Source organism: Oncorhynchus mykiss, chromosome 23 (assembly GCF_057628025.1).
Source record: "Oncorhynchus mykiss isolate SJ-2025 chromosome 23, ASM5762802v1, whole genome shotgun sequence".
Lineage (NCBI taxonomy): Eukaryota > Metazoa > Chordata > Actinopteri > Salmoniformes > Salmonidae > Oncorhynchus > Oncorhynchus mykiss.
Genome location: NC_143044.1, coordinates 11,330,894 through 11,349,182, shown reverse-complemented (window position 1 = coordinate 11,349,182; position 18,289 = coordinate 11,330,894). Strand labels below are relative to the sequence as shown.

Below are 18,289 nucleotides of genomic sequence, written 5' to 3'. Positions count from 1 at the left end.
GAATACAATTCCTTTATCATATATTGCCGTTTCAGGTCATAGCACAGGCTGTTCATCAGTGTTGGGTTTGTAGTGGAGGGCGTGATGATACGTTAATAGCAGTCTTTATCAGTAGAATATGGCTGCTGTTATCAGGTCTTTAGAAACCTTTATTACTGGTTATGTATGTATATCAGTGGAGGCTGCTGTTGGGAGGACGGCTCAAAATATTGTCTGGAATGGAGTTAATGGAATGGTATCAAACGTGTTTGCTACCATTCCATTCACTCCATTCCAGCCATTATTATGAGCCGTCCTCCCAACAGCAGCCTCCACTGATGTATATTAGGACATAACCAGTTTATTAGGTACACCTATCTAGTACCAGGTTGACGTCCTCCCCCTTTGCCTCCAGAGCAGCCTGAATTCTTCGGGGCAATATACAAGGTGTTGTAAACTTTCCACAGGGCTGTTGGTCCATGCTGATGTGATGGCATCATGCAGTTGCTGCAGATTGGACGACGGTACACTCATGCTGCGAACAGCCCGCTCCATCTCATCCCAAAGATGCTCTATAGGGTTGCTGTCTGGGAACTGTGCAGGCCCCTCAAGTTAACTGAACTCACTGTCATGTTCCAGGCAATGTTTTTCAACTCTTCAAATGTCCAGTGTTGGTGATCGCGTGCCCACTGGAGCTTCTTGATGACTTGTGCGTTCCCGAGATGCGGTTCTGCACAACACTGTTGCACTGCGCCGTTTGTGGCACGCCTGTTAGCCTGCACCATTCTTGCCATTCTCCTTCGACCTCTCTCATCAATGAGCTGTTTTCGACCACAGGTCTGCCGCTGACTGGATGTTCTTTGTTCGTCGTACCATTCTCGGTAAACCCTAGACACTGTCGTGTGTAAAATACCACGCTCAAAGTCGCTTAGGGCACTGGTTTTGCCCATTCTAACATTAAATTGAACAGTAACTGAATGCCTCGATACCTGTCTGCCAGATTTATACAACAAGCCACGGCCACGTGACTCACTGCCTGAAGAAGTGATCCATTTTCGTGAACGGGGTGGTGTTACCTAATAAAGTGTATGTCCCAGATAATATCTCTTAGATGAAGTCTGAATTGAAGCATCTAGGAAACTGTTTCACTCCTTTTTATTACTGAGGTTAAACGAACCTCTGGTGACACTAATGTCAGGTATTTAGAATGCCACACTGTAATTCAGTCACTACAAAGAATTCAAATATGTTTTGTCTCATTGTCTACCTTGCGGTAAAGCTCAAAAACAACATCACTGGAGCGGATAATTCACAAAATGATAAATATTTTTCCCCTACGAAAGGTTCAACCTGCAGTTGAGAGCTTGAGAAATGTAACCATGTTCTGAGGCGAGTTTTTGTTTATAATCAAGAGAGTAAAACAAGCTTACTGTATCTTTTGGAATGTATCTAATTAATTTAAAAGTTTTAAAAAAATGGATGTACTAATGGAGATTGCCCCTTTAAATGAAACTGCAAGGTGTGTTTAATGAAATGTTTTATTTCACTTTTATTCAACCAGGTAGGCCAGTTGAGAACAAGTTCTCATTTACAACTGCGACCTGGCCAAGATAAAGCAAAGCAGTGCGACACAAACAACAACACAGAGTTACACATGGAATAAACAAACGTACAGTCAATAACACAATAGAAAAAAGTCAATGTACAGTGTGTGCAAATGGCGTGAGAAGGCAAGGCAATGAATAGGCCGTAGTAGCGAAGTAATGACAATTTAGCAAATTAACACTGGAGTGATAGATGTGCAGATGATGATGTGCAAGTAAGAAATACTGGTGTGCAAAGGAGCAAAAAGTAAATAAAAAAAATATTGGGATGCGGTAGGTAGATTGGATGGGCTATTTACAGATGGCTGTACAGGTGCAGCGATCGGTTAGCTGCTCAGATAGCTGATGTTTAAAGTTAGTGAGGGAGATATGTCTCCAACTTCAGCGATTTTTGCAATTCGTCCCAGTCATTGGCAGCAGAGAACTGGAAGGAAAGGCACCCAAAGGAGGTGTTGGCTTTGGGGATGACCAGCGAGATATACCTGCTGGACCGCGTGCTACGGGTGGGTGTTGTTATCGTGACCAGTGAGCTGAGATAAGGTGGAGCTTTATCTTGCAAAGACATAGATGACCTGGAGCCAGTGGGCCTGGCGACGAATATGTAGCGAGGGCCAGCCGACGAGAGGATACAGGTCGCAGTGGTGGGTGGTTTATGGGGCTTTGGTGACAAAAAGGATGGCACTGTTATAGTCTGCATACAGTTTGCTGAGTAGAGTGTTGGAGGCTATTTTGTAAATGACATCGCCGAAGTCGAGGATCGGTAGGATAGTCAGTTTTACGAGGGTATGTTTGACGATGTGAGTGAAGGAGGCTTTGTTGTGAAATAGGAAGCCGATTCTAGATTTAATTTTGGATTAGAGATGTTTAATATGAGTCTGCAAGGAGAGTTTACAGTCTAGCACACCTAGGTATTTGTAGTTGTCCACATATTCTAAGTCAGAACCGTCAACAGAGTAGTGATGCTAGTCGGGCGGGCAGGTGCGGGCAGCGATCAGTTGAAAAGCATGCATTTAGTTTTACTAGCGTTTAAGAGCAGTTGGAGGCCACGGAAGGAGTGTTGTATGGCATTGACGCTCGTTTGGAGGTTTGTTAACACAGTGTTTAAAGAAGGGCCAGACGTATACAGAATGGTGTGTGTGTGTGTACGTGTCTTCTCATTCATGTTTCTGTCTGTGTCCTCTGCTGCCCGAGGAGTTCCAGCTGTATGAGTTGCTCCAGGAAGCCAGAGTTTGGTCCGATGGATCTGCTCAGATAGAGAAAGATGAGCTGAGACAAGCGAGGGATGAGAGGAGAGAGGGATGGCTGGTGGTCCGTCAGTGGGCTAACAGTAACTCCAGCAGCTCAGAGACAGATGGAGATTCATAGCACTGCTTCTTTAGAGACATGCTGCCACCGTCTGGAGAGGAGGTGTGTGTTAGTTACAGAGACAGAAAAACCTAAGCGGAGCAGAAAACAGTCTGGTCAACAACAATCAAACAAAACCTCTTTCCCATCTGATCCAAGTCAACTTACCTTTAACAGGCAGCACAGCCCCTCCTCTTACCGCATCTGCTCCTCTTCATACACACACACGCACATGCACGCATACACACACACACACCCCTGCAGTTAGCTTCCATTTTTAGCATTCTGTAATTCTATACCTCCTCACCAGTGACGAAAGCATCCTCCAGAATTTACTGGACAGATGACACTATTCATTATGTAAAGGTTTCATAGTTCTTAATATATTAGTAGTACACGCCTGAAGGTAATATAATAGACACCAATCTGAGAGAAAAAAAGTACCTTTTAAATTGTGTAATCTCATTATTAATGTTTCAACTGATATATTCCCAGGAGACAATGCTCAACTGCACAACTCACAGCGGGCTCAACATGACAGTGAGCATTGATTGTCATGTGCCTTTCTTTTACTGAGGAGTGGCTTCTGTCTGGCCACTCTACCATAAAGGCCTGATTGGTGGAGTACTGCAGAGATGGTTGTCTTTCTGGAAGGTTCTCCCATCTCCGCAGAGGAACTCTGTCAGAGTGACCATCGGGTTCTTCGTCACCTCCCTAACCAAGGCCCTTCTCCCCCGATTGCTCAGTTTGGCTGGGCGGCCATCTCTAGGAAGAGTCTTTGTGGTTCCAAACATCTTTCATTTAAGAATAATGGAGGCAATTGTGTTCTAGGGGACCTTCAATGCTGCAGAAATGTTTTGGTACCCTTCCCCAGATCTGTGCCTCAACACAATCCTGTCTCAGAGTTCTACGGACAATTCCTTTGATCTCATGGCTTGGTTTTTGCTCTGAAATGCACTGTCAACTGTGTGACCTTATATAGACAGGTGTGTGCCTTTCCAAATCATGTCCAATCAATTAAATTTACCAAAGGAGACTCCAATCAAGTTGTAGACAGATCTCAAGGATGATCAATGGAAACAGGATGCACCTGAGCTCAATTTCGAGTCTCATACCAAAGGGTCTGAATACTTATGTAAATAAGTTTTTTTTTTTATGTATACATTTGCTAAAATCCATTAAAAGCCTGTTTTCGATTTGTCATTATGGGGTATTGTGTGTAGATAGATTTTTTTAAATGTAATATATTTTAGAATAAGGCTGTAACGTAACAAAATGTGGAAAAAGTCAAGGGGTCTGAATACTTTCCGAAGGCACTGTATCCATCAGAGAGAGGGTTACAATACAGGGTTGATTAATGAGAGATGGAAATGGAGAGAGAAGGGGAAAGAGAGAGAGAAAGAAAGAGCAGAGAAAGAAAGAGAGTCATGTAACAGGCATTATGTCACAGCTGAGGTCACCAGATGACAGGAGGGAGGAATGGAGGGGTGTGCATGTGTACTGTGTATGCGTGTTTATCATGTGTGGGTGTCAAAATGTATTGGTTGCGTACACAGTTTTGCAGATGTTATTGCAGGTGCAGCGAAATGCTTATGTTTCTAGCACACATAACCCCCCCCCCCCCCCCCCCCCACCCCAAAAAAAGAAAAGAAATTAAGACATATCAGAATGAGCAATATAACACACATACTGTATGTGTGTGTGTGTGTGTGTGTCAGACCTGGGAAGAAAATTGTTTTATTCGTAGTTTATTTGAAAATACCAACTTTAAAAATACTCAAGGCAGTTGAATATAGGCAATTATTAGTTAAATACACGAAAAGTAATTATTTCCTTTGGCATTCAAATACAGGTTTCAGAAAAACAAATCATATTTGAAGGTATTTCAACATTTGCAAGTTATTTGAAAACAAAAAAATATATATTTGATGGCTGCCAAATATTTGATGAAGAAACATAAACTACAACAGTTAGTTTAATTCATCTAAATCACCAACCTTTTCTGAGTCACGATCACTTCCTCAGTAAAAAAATCAAGCCGAGATCTACCACTTTTTTAAAAAACATGACTTACATTTTTAAAACATTAACCTAATAAAAACTGTTCTGTCGGGAAGAGGCTGGGCAGTAGGCCTGATACATTATCACAGCATATTGGCTATATGCCTAGCCTGACAATATTGTTATTCTCATACCATATTACAGGCTATTTCAAAACTCAACTTTTGGTAACAAAATAGATCGGTGGGTGTAGCACTTGAGAGTTACTGCTGAGCATTAATTTAAATAATTCGCTTTTTTTATTTTACTGGACTGATGGTACAAGCATCTTGTGGTAATGGTGCTGGGACAACTGGGAACTCTGAAGAAGAAAAAAACGATGTCAAATCATAACGTCATAGATCTTCAGGCCGGAGAGTTGAAGATCTAGAAAGATTCCCGATTTGGAATTCCGAGTTGGATGATCGTTCAAAAAAAATCCCAGACGGAGCTCGTTTTTTTCAAGTTCCCAGTTGTCTTGAATACACTGAATTCGGAAGTCAGAGATTTCCGAGTTCCCAGTTCCGAGTTGTTTTGAATGTTGCATCTGTTTCCCACCTGGGGCCTGTTGCACAAAACTAGGATAAGGGATTAAGCCAGGATATCTTGGTGATCCTGGCTCAATTGATCCGTAATCCGGTTGCACTAAAGATGGATAGGGGGCAGGAGGATATGTTATGGTATAAATTACCATGGAGATTTATTCTGTGGAGCTAGCCTGCTCCAGACCAGGCTAAATTCCAGGATCTATTTAATCTCATCCCTAATGTCAGTCAGCAGTCACCACAAATGGAAACCAATAGTTATTTCACTGCTCACTATACATTGTTATCACATATAACTAGACCCACTGTTATTTAAACGTTTGTGATCATTAATTTCAATGATTTTGGATAAAAAATGATTTTTAGATGATGTTGCTATCATTAGATAATTTACAGTTTCCCATAGACTATAAGGCTATATATAAAATGCTAGAATATTAGGGCCACAGAGGGGAAAAAAACACAAGTCATAATATTGTAACCAGTTGTTTTAAAGGAGGACAGTTGTTAAAATGACAGATGTGGGGCATTTCGTGAAATTGTACTTCAGTATGGTTTCATAAACAAAGACATGCTGATGTGCCAGAATATTAAGTATCACATTGTCATAAGTATCAAAACTGTAAAAACAATATGTAGCTTTTCTGCAGAAAGAACCAGCCTCATAAATTTATGACTTTATCCTTTTTCTTCAGTGTGGCCCTAGTACTCTGTCATATAAACAAATACACATTCCATATGAATATAAAAACACAATGTGTAACATTATGTTCCTTTATTGAATAAGGACAAAACAAAGCAGGTAAACCATCAGCTCCTTTCAAAACTGAAGTCACAGTGACTCTACAAGATGGAAAGCACAGAATCTAAGCATATTATACAAAATGATACATATACAGACCTTTGAATGTGTATAACACACCCTGCATGTCTGCACACTAAAATAAATGCAGGACAAATCCATACACATCAACTGAACAGACAAATGAAGGGATGCAGTAGCCTCCCTGCAGCCTTGTATTACACACAGTATACCGCACAAACATCATAAGAGGCCAAATTCGTCAAAAAACGAACCCAAAAAAACCCAAATTCCTCTGCCACCGCAGGACATATTTAACCAAAATTGAAAGCACACATACTAACTAAAATAATTCAACACATATTGGTCCCTCAGCAGCCGACCACTGTCGTCATCAGGGAAGATTGCCGGATTGTCCCAGTCCATGGCTGGTGGCACTCTGGGGGCCCTCTCCTTCCTCAGGCAGGCCACATTGTGGAGGACAGCACAAGCCACAGTAATATCACATGCCCTAACAGGGCTGACCCTTAATTTGTGAAGGCAGTGAAAGCGTGCCTTCAGGAGGCCAAAGGTCATTTCAACTCTGGCCCTGGTCCTGGCATGGGCATGGTTGTAGGCCTGCTGTGCTTCCTGGGGGTCTGTGAAAGGTGTCAGGAGAAAAGGCTGGCAGCCATACCCCCTGTCTCCCAGCAACACACCAGAGAATTCACCTGTCAACACAAAATCTCATCATTACTACCTCATAAACACAGTGATATTCTTGACACAGCCATGATGGTTATAAATAGGGGTTGTGTGGCTTACCTTGTGATAGGCACTGATAGATTTCAGAGGCCCGAAAGATTCTGGAGTCATGGACTGAGCCAGGCCATTTTGCCACAACATTGCTGATCACACAGTCAGCATTGCAGACCATCTGAAATCATAAGATGAGGAATATTACACCAATCAATGCACATCACTGGCAATGCAGAGTGTTCGTCAATGGACAATATCAAAAAGTTATGTTCACCTGAACATTAATGCTGTGAAAGGATTTCCTATTCACAAAATCGGCCTCATGGGCACCTGAGGGGGCTTTTATCCTTATGTGTGTGCAGTCCACTGCACCAATGACATTGGGGAAACCTGTCACACAAAGTAATGAGTATCCTACTATGTGTTAACAGTTGTCCTGTAATTTGTAGATCCTCTTACCTGCAATCCTATAGAACTCCTCTTTGATGTCACAGAGTCTTCTGTGGCCAGGGAAGGAGATGAAGACATCTGCTAATGCTTTGATAGCCAGACACACACTCCTTATTGTGCGGCAAATTGTGGCCTTGTTCAGCTGTTCTGCATCCCCCACTGAGTACAGGAAGGCTCCACTAGCAAAAAAGCGCAAGGCCACACAAACCATTTGCTCCACACTCAGTGCATGGCTCCGTGCAGTGCGGTGCTTAATCCTGGGACCCAGTAGTCTGCATAGATACCTGATGCCATCTGCAGAAAACCTGTATCTTTCATATAGATGGTCATCAGGGAAGGCCAGTGGGTCCAACCGGTCCCTGAAGACCCTTTCTCACCTGAAGGCTCTCCTCAGCACAAGTGCTTCTTCATCCACCACATCTCGCACGAATGGGCATGCCATTGTCAGAGCAGAAAGGAACACACAATTTTGGGCCTTCATATAGGCTAGTGGCCACACCTGGTGCTGGGGGGGGGTGGGCAAAAGAGGGCGATGCCTTATAACGATGACTTGGTTGTACTGATTGCTGGGAAAATAAAAAAAACCTTAGAAAGATGCCACCGTCCTGTGTGCTCACAATAAGAGCTCATATGTCATGGCTCACTTGACTTTACGAGAATATACCTAATTTTTATTTTGAGCTGTGTCATCTTCTTGGAGCTGGGGGAGGAAAGAAAAATAATGATTAATACATTTGTGTTACAGTTAGCATACAGTGTACATTGAAGGCATATCTCACCTCCCTCTCAAGTTTTTTTATTTCAAGGTCCAGTTTCCTAATTGTCCTCTTTTTTATTTCGAACTCCAGTGCAAGATTTTCCATCTTTTTCTTCTTGTACTGAATGTCTATGTCTGCCAGTTCTATTTGGCACCGGAGGTGGTTGCCATACAACTTTCTGATAGCTTGTGAGCTCTGTGAACACAATACAATTAGCGCAGCTGGAATTTGGCAGGATGTGGTGTCCTTTTATTAATACGCACTATGTTGCCAGGCTGGTTTTCCCACTGTATAGCATCTGGGTCCTGTAAAATAAATTAGATTTTTTGATTTTGATGAGGACTCCTCACCATTGTAGAGTAAATAGTACTTTCACAGTCTTAACATGATACCTCATGCCTTCTGGAATCCAGAGAGATGGTCTCCTCCTCATCATCGTCTCCATCATGTGCTGTTGCTGCTGCACTGGGGCCTTCACCCTATCACATTTAATCGGATTCATATTGAAGCTAGTAGACAAGACATGCCAGGCCTACAGTATGCCTTTGATGGAGTACTCACTGGATCAGCATCGTCTGGTGCTTGTGCTGGTGGCTCTAACAGGAACACAGTGCTGCCAGACACTGCAAGGCAATAGGTAAACCAAAGTCAGACAGTCCAAATTGATTCAATATGAATGTGGTTGTATCCCATGTAGAGATGGAAGGACATACCTTGAATGAAGCGGGTGGCATCTTGGGAGGAACCTATGCTCGTCTCTTTCCCCCCAGGGATCCCCTCTAAGACGGGCCTGCCTTTATTTAGCTCCAAGGCCATGTCCTCTGCTGGGGTAAGGTCAGCCTTTGGTGACCCACCACCCGTGCCTTGTCTGTGGGTATTCTTTTTCACTGCTAAAACAGTACAGACAATGTGTGAGCAGGCACCTTCTGGGTACAATATATGCTTGTGCTTTGTTAAATATTAGTCAGGGACCATACCATTCTGCAGAATGTTCTTGTATTTGATTTTGACCTGCTGCCATGTCCGTTTTGGCCCGTTCATGTTTAATCTACACACACACACACACACACACACACACACACACACACACACACACACACACACACACACACACACACACACACACACTTAATGGAGTCACACTGCAAAAAATTACTTGGTATTTTTGTCTTGTTTTCAGTAAAAATATCAAAAATTTTATCATAGCTTTATACAGTGTGATGGAGTTACTTTACACAATTTCACTCATATCTGCAGTGCATTTCAATAAAAAAAATTAACCGTTTCATAATTACAGTACAACTGCATTTTTGGAGATGTGAATTAAATATTTGAATTGTAATTGTGATGTTTCAGCGGAGCGGTGAGTGTGTAATTGTGCACTACTTACGCATTCAGGCGGTCTGCAATACTTTGCCACGCTTTTTCTCTTTGCTTTATCACTGTGGCGGTGTTGCCTTTCTTCTTAATTATATCTTTTACCTCCTCGTATGCCTCCATGAGGATTTGTGCTTCCGACGGGGAAAAGTACGCGGCTCTAGTTGCCATGGTAAATCAGTTAATCTGTGATCTGTGGCGGGGTCTATTTGAGTGAGCCGTGAGCGCGCACCTATCCAGGATTGGTTTCACCTGGCTTAATAAATCCGTGTCTGCTCATCCTGGCTTGGTCTTTGTGCAACCAATTAAGCCTGGACGCACATGTTTTGGCTTCATTGAGCTCAGCTGAGTCATTTATCCCGGATGTCTTAATTCTACTTTTGTGCAACAGGCCCCCGATGGCGAAACTCTAGTCGCACCGCATCTGCCATGCACAAATTCATGTTGTTCCTATGACCAGAGAAAGTTAAATATTCCTCATATTAAAATAGACATTACGAGCTGCTAATAATAATAAAAACGCAGGGCTATCGATACACTTGGCTAGGCCACTCAAGCACATTTTATGTTTTGTAATAGTGTTGACAGTGCTGAATAAATAGTTAATCATGAACACATTCGTAAAAACAGCAGCTATTTGGTGTATTCTTTGACAGTCTCGCTGTGGCCATGGTTTTAAAAGTTATTAAATCTTACGTAGGCTAATATCAATGTTTGCTGTGTCGGGGGTCTTGGAAGCGCTGCCGGTGATTTGAGCTATCCGATTGGCCAGCGCACTCTCACACACTCTCACGATCCACAGATCTCCCGGTCCGCCGGGAAAGGCGGAGTTTGTTTTCAGACAAATTAAATGGTTCAAAATGGAAACACTTTGTTTACCCGGTGCGCAGGGCTTCTGAATCAATTGCACCGCGAATAAAAAACGAAACGTTTGGAGATCGACTAATAATGACTTGAAGATCGACCAGTTGGCGACTGGTGAAAATATCCAGTGTGAGAATTTAATGTTACTGAGAATACTAACAGTAACTGCTAAAATATGTCAGTTAATTGTCTAAGGGAACTAAATATCCCTAAACTGCCTTCTTGAATCAACTACAGAAAAGGTAGTTGGAAAATCATGTTAATTTGTATTCTGAGTAAACTATCCCTGTAATGATAGCGTGTGTTTGATATAAAAAAATATATAAAAAAGAGTTGCACACTACATATGATATATTTCGGGGATATGTTGTGTAGTGTGTGTTTGAAACAAGAACTCTCAGATGGACAAAGAGGTTCAACATTGTTTTTTCTGAGCATCCAACTTCCCGTTTGCAATGTTTACAAATGGCTTTGAATTATTTTATGGAATCATAAAATTAATTGCAGCTTTTGACCTTTAAAGAGTCATACACTCTAAAAAAAAAAAAGAAGAGGTTATGAATACTGTTGTGTGCATTTTTTGTATAATATCTGTATAATTACAATTTTTGGGGATTCATAAACTTCACCCTCTCTACACCTCTGAATATAACATGAAACCTGTTTGATCACCATGCACTGCAAAATCATTCTGGCTATGGATAAAGAGAACATCAACACATTAAAATCAACACGCCAGAGGATATGTAGTTGAGCATCACAACTTATTTATATTTATCTGTACAAAATATCATTGGTTTGACTTGATTTTCTACACCTGGGGCCTGTTCAGGAGATTGGAAATGTACAGAATGTTCAGATATAAATGCATTATGTACAACAAATATGATCGACTGCAAGATAGATTTGCATAGTGTAGGAAATTGTGTTTGCTCTATTCATTCTATTTCTATCTGCAACATGCATTTCCTGATACAGCCATGCCTTTAGTTGAAGGTAGCTAATCCAATAGTTTATGTTCCAGATACAATCCTACCATTAGTTAAAGAGTGGTTACTTTCTGAGATCTGTATTCAAATAGTCTTAAAAAGTAGTCATTTTTTTGGGATCTATAGTCACAGGTATAGTTACTTTCCACAAATAATATTCAAAACTATAGTTATCCCAGGTCTGGTGTGTGTGTATTCAGTCCCTTCTCTCTCTGTGAAGAGTGTAGTCCAGGTTAATAAGCTGCATTAGGAAGCCTCTGTTGGGGAACACCCATCGTTTTTGCTGCACCAACCGGATGGCTGCCAGCAGAGGATGATGATGATGGATCATGAGGAAGGCTAGGACCAACGCAGCTGACCGACTCACTCCAACAGCACAGTGCACTAACACCTTGCCTAGGGAAGACAGTAACATATATACATACAGTCATGCATCAGTCACTCACACTCACGCACAGACAACACACACACACCAGCTCACTGTATGGGTCGTGGCTTACCTCCTGACTTTAATGCCTGGTGGATGAACTGAGCAGCAGGGTGAAAGAAAGGTGAGAGGTCAAAGGTGGGTAGGTCATTGGCAGGAACACCGTAATAGCTGACTGTGGTACCGTAGTAATCATCACTGCCTTTACAACACATCTTACCATGGGCTGCATTCAGGACATGAGTGATGCCCAACTTCCACAGCTCATACTTGTTATGAGACATATACCTAGGAGAAACAACGTAGAGATTTCACTACAATAACACACACCATCACGCACACACACACCAACAGAACATACTGATTCAGCCCATACCTATCAAGAGACATGTAGCTGACACACACACCATATCCAAATATATGTGATGTGTAAGTATAGGTGTGTGCATGCACATGTGTGTGTCTGTGTAATTACGACTGGAAAAACAGGTGTACTCACATATCCCCCAGGTATAGGTTGGGCCACACCTCGTCTCCGTGCCTACAGGAGCTCTGGGCTGAATGTAGCACCTCCTCCAGCTCCTCCAGAGATGGAGGCTCACACACATCTGGCTCACATTCACAACTCTGCCCAGTGTCACATGAGCCTGAGACACCTGACAGACAACCCAGTAGCTCACCTGTTTTGCTGGACACTGTACTTGAAACTCCCTCACTGGCCATTGTAAAGCCTAAACATAAACAGTGATAGTCCTCAGCTCATACAGGCCTCGAACATAAACAGACCATTGACTCTGTACTGCAAACTCTCCCTAGGCACACTTGTTTTTGCTTGCCTGGTGTGCCAGGTAGGAAGAGTTTTCAAGCTTGCGTTATGACAGCAAGTGACTGACATGAACAGGCGGAACAGTTAGCGTGTTGACTAAATCTATAACACCATCTTTATACCCCCTCTAGTGGACATTGAAGCCCAATGGCTTAAATGTCTGCAGGATTGAAGGAAGGAAGAATGCTATTACAACCCTACTACATCTCTGGCTGCATACAGCAGCAGACAGCATGATTCTTGAATGAAGAGTGACAGTCTAAAACGCATTTAGGTTTGTCAGCAAATATACTGATAACTAGTTTTCCCTTGTGTCTTTGTTGTCAGTTTTCATTTTAATTGACGCTTGAGAGCGCCACAATAAGTAGAGCGAAGCTTGTGACGTCATTGAAAACACGAGCTAAAATGGCAGCGACCATGAGCAACGTGGATGAAATTCGGAATAGAGTGATATTAGGTGAATTTGATATAAAAAATGTAAGTGATTTAAGATTATACAATAAAATCTGATAAATTAAGATACTGTTTGTGTCTGAAATATATGTGCAGATGATATTGGAATTAACGGGTAGCCAACATTTGCTGGCGAAACATAATGTGCAGCAAACGCGTTAGCTAGCTAACGTTAGTACGGTAGAAAATACAACACAGTTCGCACACAGCATATTTCTCATGAAATATATGTACTGTGTTTAATACGCCAATAGATGAGTTGATCTGCGACGTATAAGTACTTTAAAATTGTTCAAATGTTTCCAGGTTCATACAACAGATTACCCTGGCAATTATCCTGGCTACGATGACACATGGAACTTGCAGAAATTTCAAAAGGTACCTAACTTAGCTAGTTAGCTAACTATTATCATACTGGTATAATTTTACATTCAGGTCTGTTAATTGGAATGCCAATAATACCCTTTACGTCAATATTATGTATTTATTGCAGAATTTCAGAATCGACGTGGTGCAAATGGATGAGACTTCTCTGGAGTTCGACATGGTGGGCATAGATGCTGCTCTCGCCAATGCCTTTCGAAGGATATTGCTTGCAGAGGTAGCTACTAACTACTCAAATAGCGCCCTGGCAATAAAAATTATATATTTATTATGTTTTATATGGTACATAGCAACGTGACGTGTATTAATACGCCCTCTCCTAGGTCCCCACTATGGCTGTCGAGAAGGTGCTTATTTACAACAACACATCTATCATTCAGGATGAGATCCTTGCCCACAGGCTGGGCTTGATCCCTATCAAGGCTGACCCACGACTGTTTGAGTACAGAAGCGCAGGTACATTTATGCTGCATACCTTGTCTCCACTTCCTCTGACAATGTTAACACAACGTTCCAAGACTTGTCTTGTAGAGGGTCACTGCCAACTACATCAGTTTTAAGGCATTTGTGCTTTTCCCAGGGGACGAGGAAGGCACAGAAATCGACACAATTCAACTTCAACTGAAGATCAAATGCACCAGGAACCCCAGAGCCACCAAAGACTCCGCTGACCCCCGGGAACTTTACCTGAATCACATGGGTAGGTAAGGCCGTGGACTGGGGCCAGCTGAAAGCAGAAGTGGTCACTGGACGCTCAGGGGTCCCATTAGGATGTCGGTGGGAGTCTCAACTTACTGTTGAGAGTTAGAATAGTAGAATACACAAAGTGCAAGTTTCAAATTTGGTTGTGCGTCAGTAGTTTTTATGTCAGTCACTGACTCACTCAATTAGCCATGTCAGCAAACAATTTTTAGATTAAGTTAGTCAAGCCAGTTATCTAAACTTGTCGTAATCATTGTTGAATACCGACCAGGCACGCAGGGCACATGCCCTATTGAGTCACTCTCATATGATTAACATGGCATAAGTCATGGGAAAATGTGTAGAATTGCAGGAGATATGCTTTAAAACTGCAAAAATGTCTCTGTCCCATGGTAAAATGAGTAGAATTGTATTACATTTTTTACACTGTTTTTCTTCAGTGTACTCTAAGGACATGAAGTGGGCCCCTATTGGGAACCAAGCTGATGTGTTTGCAGATGCTAACATCGGTCCAGTACATGGGGACATCCTTCTGGCGCAGCTCCGGCCTGGACAGGAGCTGGATATAGTCATGCACTGTGTGAAAGGCATTGGTGAGAGGACTTTCTCTGCAAAATGTTATAATGTCTGCACAATGGCAATCTGACGACAGTTTAACCTTTCTCAAGCCCTGTAACCAGTGATGTAGTATACAATTTAAATAATGTGGGTAAATGCTGATATTTGTCTGAATAAGTTAATTCTCCCTGTATTTTCAATGCATTTTTAGCAATGGGTGGGTAAACACTCGTCCAAATAAAAATACTTTATGTTAATTTACCCTCGCCACGCCGTTGCCTGTCGCTACAGATCTACGTCATATTCTGTTGAAATTAGTGATCTTTCTTAGCTGTTCTGGTGGCTTAATCCTATGCTCTATGTTTCCAGGTCAAGACCATGCCAAGTTTTCACCTGTGGCTACAGCCAGTTACAGACTCCTTCCTGAGATCACACTAATGGAAACAGTGGAGGGGGAGAAAGCAGAGCGACTAAAACGCTGCTTCTCACCTGGAGTCATTGAAGTGGAGAACCATGGGGGTAAAACAGTAGCTATAACATTTTGAAGCATTGTCCTTTGCACATACTGAAATTGTACTTTTACTGTAGCTATTTAAGTTCCATGTAGTTAATTCTCCATCTCCGTCTCAGGAAAGGTTGTTGCCAAGGTGGTGAACAGCCGCTTAGATACCTGCAGTAGGGAGGTTCTCCGACATGACGACCTCAAGAATGCTGTGAAACTTGCAAGAGTGCGGGACCATTTTATCTGTAGGTACCCAGGGAATTTAGACATCACTATGTTTCTGTTTCTTGAATTTGTGAAATGTACAGTCATAATGTCTAGTAAACTCAGCATAAAAACAAACGTCCTTTTTTCAGGACCTTTTCTTTCAAAGATAATTCGTAAAAGTCCAAATAACTTCACAGATCTTCATTGTAAAGGGTTTAAACACAGTTTCACATGCTTGTTCAATGAACCATAAACAATTAATGAACATGCACCTGTGGAACGGTCGTTAAGACACTAAGAGCTTAGAGACCGTAGGCAATTAAGGTCACAGTTATGAAAACTTAGGACACTAAAGAGGCCTTTCTACTGACTGAAAAACACCAAAAGAAAGATGCCCAGGGTCCTTGCTCATCTGCGTGAACGTGCCTTAGGCATGCTGCAAGGGGGCATGAGGACTGCAGATGTGGCCAGGGCAATAAATTGCAATGTCCGTACTGTGAGATGCCTAAGACAGCGCTACAGGGATACAGGACGGACGGCTGTTACATGTGGTCTGCCTCGCAGTGGCAGACCACATGAAACAACAGCGGGACAGGTTCAGGATGGCAACAACTGCCTGAGTTACACCAGGAAAGCACAATCCCTCCATCAGTGCTCAGACTGTCTGCAATAGGCTGAGAAAAGCTGGACTGAGGGCTTGTAGGCCTGTTGTAAGGCAGGTCCTCACCAGACATCACCAGTAAAAAGTGCTCTTCACTGACGAGTCGCAGTTTTATCTCACTAGCAGTGATGGTCGGATTCACGTTTATCATCGAAGGAATGAGCGTTACACCGTGGCCTGTACTCTGGAGCGGGATCGATTTGGAGGTGGAGTGTCTGTCATGGTCTGGGACGGTGTGTCAGAGCATCATCGGCTTGTCATTGCAGGCAATCTCAACGCTGTGCGTTACAGGGAAGACATGCTCCTCCTTCATGTGGTACCCTTCCTGCAGGCTTATCCTGACATGACCCTCCAACATGACAATGTCACCAGCCATACTGCTCGTTCTGTGTGTGATTTCCTGCAAGACAGGAATGTCAGTGTTCTGCCATGGCCAGCAATGAGCCTGGATCTCAATCCCATTGAGCGCGCCTGGGACCTGTTGGATCGGAGGGTGAGGGCTAGGGCCATTCCCCCCAGAAATGTCTGGGAACTTGCAGGTGCCTTGGTGGAAGAGTGGGGTAACATCTCACAGCAAGAACACTGACTGTTAATTTTGACCCCCCCCCCCCCTTTTTGTTCGGGGGCACATTATTCAATTTCTGTTAGTCACATGTCTGTGGAACTTGGTCAGATTGTCTGTTGTTGATTCTTATGTTCATACAAATATTTACACGTTAGGTTTGCTGAAAATAAACGCAGTTGACCGTGAGAGGACGTTTTTTGCTAAGTTTAGTACATAGCCCATAGTGTTTCCACTGGAATATTTTTGCAAGGGTTGTGGGAAGGGGGTTGGGGGAATTAAGGCTTTCGATTTTGTTACTTTTTTATTTTAGGTTTTCACTCGGTCCTTTTTAAAAACTTTTTTTTCCTTTTTTCCGAACATCCCATTTTTGTTGTACATAAAAATGTTAAAACCACACCAGGAGACCACTTTTGAGGTCTGGGAAACATGTATGAAATTGACTTTTGCTTCAGTTATCCCTTAATTCAGGTACATATTCAGGTACATATGAACGTGATGGAGTTTGCAAAACAAATGCCCACTGGATTGCTGCAAATAATTATTATATAATTCTGCCAGGTAGATAGAACTAGCTACAAAGTAACCTATTCAACATTTAATTCAAGGTTTTTGGGAAAGCCTTTCCATCTATCAGAAGACCGATCATTAGCATAGCTAAATATTTTTTCCTGTTCAATATTTTGTTGTGGTGGCAACAATTTAGCAGTGGCGATGCACTGCTGCTAAATGAATACGAGGGTAACACTGCCCATATTGTTTTGCACTGTAGAAGCTAATTGATTCTCAGTGATTCTAGTACTTTATTAGTTTAGTATAGTTTGGCATTCTGTGCATGAATACTGTCATCAATCCTGTCTTTCCTCTTTCCCATACAGTTTCTGTAGAATCCACTGGCATCCTGGCACCTGATGTCCTGGTCACAGAGGCCATCAAAGTTCTCATGACCAAGTGTCAGCGATTCCTCGGTGAACTCGATTCCACAGAGATGGAATAAGAGCTATGTTGGACCAAATGGAAATACCCACTACGGGGGTTGGATATATGCGTGTGTTGAGCCGGTGTGCAACATGCTTTGGATAGTAGAATACAACAGCAGTTGGAATAGCAGAACAATGCGGGAATGCTGAGGATGCTTTATTTTAGATTAACTAGACTATGGATTCGTTTGTTCAAATATGTACCCAGCATGACTTTGTCATCCTCAAATAGTTGTGCTACTTATATATTTTGTATTCTGATTCATGCTAATGTCACTTGCAAATCCTTATGGCTCACCCATGTCATTAGGCCATTTGTAGAATTCTGCCTGAATTCTGTCCTTTTGGGTATACAAGAAAAATAGGTTGATGTCTTTACTGAATGAAGACGGATTTAGAACAAATTTGTCAATGGCGGGATTGTCTCTTCTCAGCCAGGTGCACAGTTGTGTTGTGTTCTGTATGGACTTGTTTCATGAAACAATAAAGGTAAAGCATATTACTCTAAATACTGATGTTGCAACATCTGTGCATACT

The 18,289-nt window shown here is 42.3% G+C and overlaps 3 protein-coding genes across 6 annotated transcripts; 1 reads left to right on the top strand and 2 right to left on the bottom strand.

Moving 5' to 3' along the window:
• Positions 1 to 7,301: 7,301 nt before the first annotated feature.
• On the bottom strand, positions 7,302 to 10,034 carry LOC149972506 (uncharacterized). 3 transcript variants are annotated; one of them, XR_016490958.1, is made up of 5 exons: positions 9,238 to 10,034; positions 8,974 to 9,150; positions 8,822 to 8,883; positions 8,167 to 8,739; positions 7,302 to 8,068 (listed from the first exon to the last, which is right to left on the bottom strand). XR_016490958.1 is itself a non-coding variant. In XM_090216869.1 (4 exons), exons 1-4 carry the CDS (start codon positions 9,299 to 9,301, stop codon positions 8,641 to 8,643), a joined length of 402 nt encoding a protein of 133 aa, XP_090072995.1. In that variant the 5' UTR covers positions 9,302 to 10,034; the 3' UTR covers positions 7,302 to 8,640. The 3 variants fall into 3 exon arrangements, 1 of the variants encoding a protein (XP_090072995.1); XM_090216869.1 differs by having other exon boundaries at positions 7,302 to 8,739; XR_016490959.1 differs by lacking the exons at positions 8,822 to 8,883; positions 8,974 to 9,150; positions 9,238 to 10,034 and having other exon boundaries at positions 7,512 to 8,068; positions 8,167 to 8,202; positions 8,282 to 8,565.
• Positions 10,035 to 11,251: 1,217 nt separating this feature from the next.
• LOC110502437 (dual specificity protein phosphatase 13A) lies at positions 11,252 to 12,807 on the bottom strand. 2 transcript variants are annotated; one of them, XM_090216868.1, is made up of 4 exons: positions 12,417 to 12,803; positions 12,138 to 12,205; positions 11,991 to 12,018; positions 11,252 to 11,886 (listed from the first exon to the last, which is right to left on the bottom strand). In XM_090216868.1, exons 1-4 carry the CDS (start codon positions 12,638 to 12,640, stop codon positions 11,724 to 11,726), a joined length of 483 nt encoding a protein of 160 aa, XP_090072994.1. In that variant the 5' UTR covers positions 12,641 to 12,803; the 3' UTR covers positions 11,252 to 11,723. The 2 variants fall into 2 exon arrangements, with proteins under 2 accessions (XP_090072994.1, XP_021436136.3); XM_021580461.3 differs by having other exon boundaries at positions 11,991 to 12,205; positions 12,417 to 12,807.
• A 65-nt stretch (positions 12,808 to 12,872) lies between these two features.
• Positions 12,873 to 18,261, top strand: polr1c (RNA polymerase I and III subunit C). Its single transcript, XM_021580460.3, has 9 exons — positions 12,873 to 13,220; positions 13,503 to 13,574; positions 13,690 to 13,797; positions 13,904 to 14,036; positions 14,161 to 14,280; positions 14,723 to 14,875; positions 15,210 to 15,359; positions 15,471 to 15,587; positions 17,651 to 18,261. Exons 1-9 carry the CDS (start codon positions 13,149 to 13,151, stop codon positions 17,767 to 17,769), a joined length of 1,044 nt encoding a protein of 347 aa, XP_021436135.1. The 5' UTR covers positions 12,873 to 13,148; the 3' UTR covers positions 17,770 to 18,261.
• Positions 18,262 to 18,289: the final 28 nt, after the last annotated feature.